The 9506-nt window shown below is 47.7% G+C and overlaps 1 protein-coding gene across 1 annotated transcript; it reads left to right on the top strand.

The window, feature by feature from the left end:
* Positions 1-1599: 1599 nt before the first annotated feature.
* RRM2 (ribonucleotide reductase regulatory subunit M2) lies at positions 1600-8913 on the top strand. The gene is made up of 10 exons (XM_028099528.2): positions 1600-1764; positions 1857-1931; positions 2303-2446; positions 2734-2850; positions 3387-3520; positions 5186-5280; positions 5410-5543; positions 6938-7042; positions 7129-7242; positions 7320-8913. The coding sequence occupies exons 1-10, from the start codon at positions 1657-1659 to the stop codon at positions 7470-7472; spliced, it is 1179 nt and encodes a 392-aa protein (XP_027955329.1). The 5' UTR covers positions 1600-1656; the 3' UTR covers positions 7473-8913.
* Positions 8914-9506: the final 593 nt, after the last annotated feature.

Here is a 9506-nt window from a genome sequence, read left to right on the forward strand (position 1 = left end):
GTAATACTTTACGGTTCCTGTACACACAGAGTATAACAGAAGCGAAAAAGCACGTGGTGCCCAAGAGCAACCGGAAGGAGCACTTCGGTTATTGATGATGTGAGATAGGGATGTGAATTGGGTATTAGAGGGTACCAAGGAATCCTTGATAATTTTCTTAGACATGATAATGGCTTTATCGGCCATAAAATCATCACTAAAAATGCCCATTTCCTGAAGTTGGATGCTGAAGGAAGGTGGAATTGACCACGTCTGGGAGTTGCTTTAAAACTAAGGATGCCAGACCGAAGTTTTACTCGTTGCTTTGTCTAAGAGAAAAGATTGTCATTCATCTTTCTCTGAGGCTTGAGAATACATTAAACACAGTATGTATGTGGTACTACGAAAGGCAAGAAACAGACCCATGTGAGGAGGGGATCGTCCCTACCTCCGACCTCTTTATTGTATCTAGAAAAGTCTGTAAAAAAAAGTCCAGTGTTTCTCTTACGGGCGGCCCTAAGAGTGTTTGCAGACGTTGGAACTTTCCCCGGTGAATCATTTATTTCTCGGATTCTAACATTTCTTTCTCTTCATTCCTGGCATTTTGCCACTTGCAGGGCAAATGTCTGTGGCAAATCTGAAAAACCAAACACAGTAAAATGAAAAGCGCTAATAAAGTCATGTCACCCTCATGACAATGCAGGTTTTCAATCTCCTCTTCAGGCTACTTGATGCCCAATGAGCAGTACATGGATTCCCAGTTCTTCAATCTTTCTGCTCAGTTTCTAATTTTAAAAAATGCTGACACTGGGGACAGTGGCCTGACAGCAGACACAAGTTCAGTGGGAAACTGCACCAAAGGCCCTCCCCGGCATTTACTTAACTCAGCTTTACCGTGGACTGAGCATTTTACAAGAATTATCGCATTGATCTCATTTTATTAATAATCCCACAGGGTAGGTCCGGCGACCAGTCCCATTATACCAAGGAGGGCACTGACTCTTTTGGCCAGGTGACACGTCCAAGTGACACAGCAACTGCACTGCGGGACTCAGTAGCCAGTGGCCCTAACCGTTAGGAAGCACGGCTGTCACCGACCCTCCCACAAATCTGCCGGAACTCGAGGACCCCTAAACCCCCACCCAGGTACACGTATCCAAACGGTCGCAACCCCGCGCTTCTCTCGCAGCCAGGGGCGTTCCCAGGCATTTGCACTAACCTCATTTGCAAAACCACTTGCCCCGACCTGCGAAAACGGTTCAGGGGTGGGGGAATCCTCTCCCGCTCGGGGGCGGCCTCCAATCGCGTTGCTTTATTCAATTCCGGGCGCTTCCCGGATAAGCGAGTCCCGCGCGCTCCACGGCCACCGAGGCGCGCGGGGACTGCAGCCCTTGCCCGGGGGGGCCCGCAGGGGCCCAGGCGGCGGCGCCCCTAGTCCTGTCCGCGGGCCCGGGGGCCCGGGGGAGTCCCGCGGGGGGGTCCCGGCGGCGGGCGGGCGGTGCTCCCGCGCGGCTCTCGAATCGCGGACGTCCGGCCGGTGCATCCAATGGGAAGGCGGTGTCTGGCCACGCCCCCTGTGCGCGCCCCTCCGCGGTGGGCTTTTAAAGGCCGGCGGGGCGGCGCGGGGCTCCTAGGACCTGCGCGCCGCCTCCGCTGCCGTCGCCTTTCGCCGCCGCCATGCTCTCCGTCCGCGTCCCGCTCGCTACCATCGTGGACCCCCAGCAGCAGCAGCAGCTTCAGCTCTCGCCCCTCAAGGGGCTCAGCCTGGCGGACAAGGAGAACACGGTGAGCCCGCGCGGGCCGGCCGGGCCGGGGCGGCGGGGGGGGGGGGGGGCTGTGGGTCGGGGGCCTGCCCCTCACCGCGCGTCTCCCCGCAGCCCCCGAGTCTCAGCGGGACCCGCGTGCTGGCCAGCAAGACCGCCAGGAGGATCTTCCAGGAGCCCGCCGAGCCGGTGAGTGGCCCGGGCAGCCGGCGGGGAAGCGGCCTTGGGGGGGGGGCGCTGCCGATAGGGGGCGCCAGCCGCCTCTTGGCGCCAAAGCCTCATTGTCTCCTCCAGGGTTTCAAACCCTAGCCACTCCCTGGCCCGCGCTTCTTTCCCGCCAAGGCATTCCCTCCCTGTCCTTCTTTACACTTCCGCAGATTTCCTCCTGTTCCTCTGTCACATCCCGGTTCTGTTCTCTGTAGGATATACATGGGTGACCGCTGACCCACACACTGAACCCCCCGGGATTGCCGGTCGTTGAACGCACTAGGCCCGAAAAAATGTCGATTTCATGTGGTTCCCCCTATGATTAGCATTTTCATTACTTTCTCGCCCAACAGAAAACTACGGTGCTTGGCCCCAGCGTGGAGGACGAGCCACTACTGAGAGAAAACCCTCGTCGCTTTGTCATCTTCCCTATCGAGTACCATGATATTTGGCAGATGTATAAGAAAGCTGAGGCTTCCTTTTGGACAGCTGAAGAGGTAATCAGAGTCAGGAGCTGGAGACTTAAAAGGAAGTTTAAGCATTGACCCCAGCCCTAGAGGAAGCCCCTGCAGTGGTGGTTGTAACTTGCTTGAAATATACTCTTTGTTCCTCCTGGGGGTGGTTGGGGATGGTTGCCCACGGAGGATGTGGAATGGGAGGGAGCCGTGCATGGGAGGGATGTTCTTGATCAGGTGGTGTCGGTAGACTTAAGGTTTAAGGATTATGTATGTGTATGTGTGAGGCCCCGCATGCCTAATGTCCCTTGTGAACGTCTAAACTTCAGGTGGATCTTTCCAAGGACATTCAGCACTGGGAATCCCTGAAGCCTGAGGAGAGATACTTTATATCCCACGTTCTGGCTTTCTTTGCGGCGAGTGATGGCATCGTAAATGAAAACTTGGTGAGTTTCCAAAAAACATCTGCTTTCATTCACTTCAAGATTAAAGAGAAAATGAATTCTCTCTCCTCATCTTTTAAGTTCTAGTAGTTGTATTACATGGTGTTGCCTGTTTTATAATATCCTTTGCAGTTCTTTCTTTCCTGTGGTTAATTTTTCCCCCCACTGGCTCTTGAGAGGCTCAAAGACAATGTTAAGCGGTAGTAATAGCTTTACTCCTTGTGGCTGTGACATTTGTGGTTTTGCTCTTTTAATAACTTGAGTCTATATACGTCTTCTAGTGAGTGGATCCTTCGTGCCATGAATTAGGAAGAAATGAATTGATGAGTGTTCTTAGGATCCCTATAAAATAGACTATCTATTTCCTGATCTGTAAGTTGAGCGATATGGCATAAAATGCCCAGCTTTACCACAGAATAATGAAGTATTGTTTCTAAAAATAGATGCAAACCCTATAATGGTACAAAGGGAGTGTGATGTATCCAGGATCCTCAGCGTGGATGCTCCTCAAGCTGAACTGTGACGTGTTTTACCACTAGGTGGAGCGGTTTAGCCAAGAAGTTCAGATTACAGAAGCTCGCTGTTTCTATGGCTTCCAAATTGCCATGGAAAACATCCATTCTGAGATGTACAGTCTCCTCATTGACACTTACATTAAAGATTCCAAAGAAAGGTGAGTATTTGGGTGGCCTGCCAACATGTCTAGGACTCACTAATTGTTATGTTATTTCAAGTTTTTGAGTTTACATAGGGGTAGAAGAATGACTCTTAAGTGACTAAGCAGACAAAGCAGTTTCTACCACCCATTTTCCCGTCTGCTCTGAGGAAGAGACCTACAGCCACTTTATTAGCAAGTCACTTAAAAACGAAGTTCTGAGGTTACTCCATTTTTAGAAGTGGAAGTATACAGTTGGTCGTTCAGTCTAATGCCTTTCTTTGAAAACAAAACAAAACACATCCGAGGAGGCCGTGTACAATGAATGAAATCCTAGGTCTGGCAGTCTGTACTCGTGTGGGCAATCTGTTAACCTACAATGGGAAGCTGGGGCAAAATGGAGGGGTTGGAGGGTGCACCCGAGTAGAACATTACTCTCCTCTTCAAGAGCTTGTAATACAGTACAGAAAATCAGACCTAGAAGCGTGAGTGAGAGGAATTCCATAATAAAGCAGAGGCTGCAGTTTACTGTTAGATGAACCTTAGGCACGGGACTGTGTGAAGAGATGGTTTGCATCATGGGATCACAGAGGAGAAAGAAAGGTAGCTTCAGGCCCATTGTACATTTTTAAGATTAGAGAGGAGAACGTTAAAAATGGCTGTCTGAGTGGTCTAGATACTGAGGTCAGCTTCAGGATGAGAGTCTTGCATGGAACAGAAGTGGTAGGGCTGGAAGGTAGGCTCTTGAGGGTAACCAGGAAAAATGTGATTTGGGAAAATGAGTGGTGGCTTGGAAGCGCTGGCAGGATTGGGGAGACTGGGGGGGAGGGTAGGACGAATTGAACACATTTGTAGGCAGAAATGAGGAAAGATAAAGATAGGCATGACCCGGATAAATAACCAGAAGGGGCAGGATCAGGAAGGTGTGGTGATTGAGCTTAAAAAGCTAGGGAGAGGCAGGCCCCGGTCTCAGGATGTAGACATGGAACGAGAATGAAGGGAGCCATATGGTCTGATGACCTTGGCTTCAGAGAACAAGGTTGCCTGATAAGGAACAGGCTGGGCAGTCTGTAGACTCCCAAGCAGGGCACAGGGTTACATTGGAGGCAGAAGAGGGTAATAAGGAAGACCCAGGTAAGTGGGGGGCCAGTTGATTTGCTTTCCTGATCTGGAACCATCAGCGTAGCATAGAATTACGGTAGGAAGCAAGCCCAGATTGTTCAGTTTATTGGCTTTAATTGCTTTATTATATATATATGGCATTTGGGGCCCATATAATTGACCTGATGGTAGTCTGGTGAGGAAGGTGCTATCTAGCAAGATAATGGTCAGCATAGCTGAAGTAGTCTTAGCAGTTAAGACTTTATGGCTTCTCAAGTTCAAAGATAGGGCCTGTGAACTTTGTCATGACCTGGGCTTGATACAATTAAGCTGATAAATGCTCTTGGTGTGATGGACTAAGACTTCTAATGTTAGTAGATCTCGGGGATCCCCTCTGAACTAAAGAATAGGAACCAAGTGAACGTTGAGATTTTAAAAAAGAACACTGGAGGGGGAGCAAAAACAGTAATGAGAAAACATTTCAATTTGAGGCTCAATTTGGCCTTGGCCCCAGTGGTGCTTTCCAGATGTTTGTGCTGGGAGGTCTTTGCTGTAACTGCTGACGCTCTGGGTGTCTACTAGGGAATTTCTCTTCAACGCCATCGAGACAATGCCTTGTGTAAAGAAGAAGGCAGATTGGGCCTTGCGTTGGATTGGGGACAAAGAGGCTGCCTACGGTGAGGACCCCCCTGGCCCCGCGCCCCCTGAGCTTCATCCTCTGAGTGACATCACTGCTCTGCGCCCCCCCCCCCCCTTGTGCACGTGCTCGGTTGCTAGCTAGAACTATTAGTATTAACTCTTCACAGGAGAACGGGTTGTGGCTTTTGCTGCTGTGGAAGGAATCTTCTTTTCTGGTTCTTTTGCGTCGATATTCTGGCTCAAGAAACGCGGCCTGATGCCTGGCCTCACCTTTTCCAATGAACTTATTAGCAGAGATGAGGTGAGTCTAATTCACATAACAGGTTAATGGGCACCCCAAACATCTACAACTCTTGGGTTCACTCATGGGAACTCCAGATAAAAGATTGCCTGATATCCCACATTTAACATGTGAGTTCAGCCATATCCGTACTTGGCAGAAAATGAAATGCTTTAATTTACTGGAAGTACTTGTGTTCTCAATACCTTTTTTTTTTTTTTAAGATTTTATTTATTTGACAGAGAGAGAGACAGCGAGAGAGGGAACACAAGCAGGGGGAGTGGGAGAGGGAGAAGCAGGCCTCCTGCCGAGCAGGGAACCCGATGCGGGGCTCGATCCCAGGACCCTGGGATCATGACGTGAGCCGAAGGCAGACGCCTAACGACTGAGCCACCCAGGCGCCCTCTCAATACCTTTATATGTCTGGTGCACCCTAGGTGATGGGGTGTTTTATATTCTCTTTGCCCAGTATTCTGTATGACTCTACTGTACTTCAGAGTTGGTCGATAAGCATCCTAGTGAAGAACGAGAATCCATTCTGGTCCAGTTTATGTCTTTGAGTGCACTTGGATTAAACTGGAAGGGCAGGTGAAGATGTCCAGGTGTTCTAATTTAATTCCAGTTGGCAAGGCCAGGGCCATGAACCCTGCCATACTTGGAGCCCAGTGGGCAGATCAGTTGGTCTTGCTTTATAAGAAGCTCTTCCTTCTGTTATAGGAAGATCAGGGTTACTTGGCACTAAGACTCGTAGACTCCATTCACTGGAAATTGTGTTACTGATTTCCCGAGCATTAGGCTGTAAATCTCACAGCCAGCTAGCCTGGTCGCCGAGTTTTGCCTTTCCTGCTGGGAATGGTGGCAAAACGGGAGCTCACGGATACAGGAAGAATGGTTTGAGAAGTCCTACCCCATCCTTGGCTACCACACAGGGCAGCAGGGACCGGACCTGGCCTGCTGTTATTCCCCAGGGGAGCAGTGTTGAGGACCTTGGGTGCAGCCGAACCTGCCATGACCTTTGCAGAGGAGATAGCAGTTGAAGCCCTCTTCCCTTTGACCGTTGAAGTGCTTGAACTGCCGCCACACAAGGTGTAGGGAGGAGAATGCAGAAAAGGGGAAAGCCATTTCCTGTTTCGCGTTAACGATGCAAGTCTGGTTCTTTTTTTTCTTTCATTTTAAAGATCTATTTATTTATTTGTTTGACAGAGAGAGAGAGACACAGCGAGAGAGGGAACACAAGCAGGGGGAGTGGGAGAGGGAGAAGCAGGCTTCCCGTTGAGCAGGGAGCCCGATGCAGGGCTCGATCCCAGGACCCTGGGATCGTGACCTGAGCCGAAGGCAGATGCGTAATGACTGAGCCACCCAGGCGCCCTGATACAAGTCTGGTTTTAATAGTGATCTTAAACCTTTTCTTCTAGGGTTTACACTGTGACTTTGCCTGCCTGATGTTCAAACACCTGGTCCACAAACCTTCCGAGCAGAGAGTGAAGGAAATAATTATTAATGCCGTTCGGATAGAGCAGGTGGGTGTTGCATCAGGGTCTCTTGTGCCAGCTAGAAGGTGTCTTGATGCTTCCATTTTATTGAGAAGCTCTGTTTTGGTCTCTAGGAGTTCCTCACGGAGGCCTTGCCTGTGAAGCTCATTGGGATGAATTGCACTTTAATGAAGCAGTATATTGAGTTCGTGGCAGACCGACTTATGCTGGAGCTAGGTTTTGGCAAGGTAAAGTATTGTTCATAGCCTTCTGGTTCTTCTGAAACTGGTGTTCTGTATTTAAATTTTCCTGTGAACCTTTTCAGGTTTTCAAAGTAGAAAATCCATTTGACTTTATGGAGAATATTTCACTGGAAGGGAAGACTAACTTCTTTGAGAAGAGAGTAGGCGAGTATCAGAGGATGGGAGTGATGTCAAGTCCAACAGAGAATTCTTTTACCTTGGATGCTGACTTCTAAGAGAAATGAAGATGTGCTCTTATTTTGCTGATTTTTTTTTTTCCCCTTTCTCATCCAAAAAAAAAATCAGCTACTTGAAGTGTATCAAACCAGCTACACCATGAATTAATAATGTTCATTAATAGTATTGTTAAAACTGTGTAGCTACCTCATAAGCAAGCCTGTTGATTAGTGATGCTAGTTGTCTCACTTAGGAAGAAGCAGAGGCAAAAGCTACTCAGATTCTTAGGAAAGACCTTGGCCGTGTTTGGCTTTTGCAGGCAGGCTGGCTGTCGGTGAGTTCACCGTGGCTCTTAGTGGCAGTCAGGGCCCAACATGTGTGGACCCTGGAGTGAGTCAGATCCAGCAGGATTAATCAGTCAGTTACTCAAAGGCCCTTGGGAGGTCTCAGCCTCGGTGCTTCAAAGCAGATTTTAAAGTTTACTTACTGATTTGTATATAAAACTGGCACTTTACATACAAATAAACAGAGTTTGTACTGTTGAAATAAAGGCCTGATTTAACCTAATTTGGTTTCTAGCCCACATGCAAAGCCTTCTATTGACCACTAATGGGAGCTGGTCTGGAATTTACTAGGTGGCCAAAGTCTGTCAAACCTGTGCGGATCAAGCACGTTATTTCTATTCTTTATTTTCTAGAATGAATGGATGTGCTCTTTGATCAACTTCAAAGTCAGCCCTGCACATACCTAGGTATTAGCTAGTTGGTGCCACAAAGAAGACAGGTTGTGGTTTGTATTTTGGAGGCCAGGTCGAGTGTTGTGGAATGAGAGCGAGGGGAAAGGAGCTTCTGACTTAAATCATTGGAGCCTGAAGTGTGATGCAGGCTGTCTTCTGGTCACCTGGGGGCGTGAGAGGGGCAGCATCCTCTTATTTTCCCCAACTTCAAGCTCTTAACGAAGATCTTTAGATCCTTAGCTCTAGGATCTGAGATAATATTGTAAATTGATTTTCCAATCATCCTTGCACAAAATGCCCCACTGAGGATCTTGCCCCAATTAAGTGGCACAACCAGGACTGAAGTTGGCTCCCCGAAAAGCTGAGCATGTATTCCGATTTGGTCGAATTTGTAAGTAGGTACTGTTGCCCTATTTCATTTATATTTACTAAATGTTTTTTAAATTAGAACTATTTTTTTTTTTTTTTTTACTGTGTATGTCTTTTTATATCTGTGGTTCATAGTTTGAAATAATTGCCCAGTTAGTGCAGTTCACGATTGAAGCAGATAGAATTCAGTGCAGTTACTTCCAGCATCTGCCTCAATCTGAGCATTTACCTTATTGGATTCCTGACCTTCAGGAGAAAACTTGAGTTGCGTGAGCTATATTAACACATGCTCTATTCACATCGTAATTTTAGATTGATAGTATAATATACTTAATAGGGCTAGTTTGAATCGACCTGCCTTTGTTTCCCCCTGCCTTCTCCTTTCCAGGACCCCCCCCCCCCCCAAAAACCCAGCCCGGCCATGATGTTGGGTGGAAGGTGGTGGATGATACGCACTGATCCTTTGGCTGCATTTGTTAACCTGTTGTATTGTGTTGGCTGATCACTGGCCTGTTCTATTGTCAGTTTTTTCATTTATTGTATAAATTGTCAAATAGTCAATTTAACAATTTCTGTAACAGGGGCTTTCTATCTTTTAAATTATTGTTACCTAAAGTAAATCCAGATTATGTGGTTCTTACACTTGTGCAACACGAAAGTGAATAAACTTTTTTGCCTCGCATGTCAGGTGCAGGTGGAAGTCGGAAGTCGATTTCAGGACTCGGCCTCCCCGTTAGCGCATTAGTGGAAGGATTCATTTTTGCCAACTCCAGTTCAGTTTCCTGATCTGTTTAAAGGGAAGCAGATTTTAGTCAAGCATTTCAAAGTCTAAAAACTGAATGTGGCACAGGGGTTAAATGAACAGTTCTTATGTCCGTTCCTTGATAAATTAATTTGCATTTCAGTTTAGGAAGAAAAAACGAGAAAGTCTTTTTCATGAAGGTGTATGCGTTCATTTGCTTTTCATCCATTTGGGGGAGGGGACTTG

This window comes from Eumetopias jubatus, unplaced genomic scaffold (assembly GCF_037043125.1).
Source record: "Eumetopias jubatus isolate StellerSeaLion01/CBP00866 unplaced genomic scaffold, mEumJub1_p1.0 scaffold_9, whole genome shotgun sequence".
Classification (NCBI taxonomy): Eukaryota; Metazoa; Chordata; class Mammalia; order Carnivora; family Otariidae; genus Eumetopias; species Eumetopias jubatus.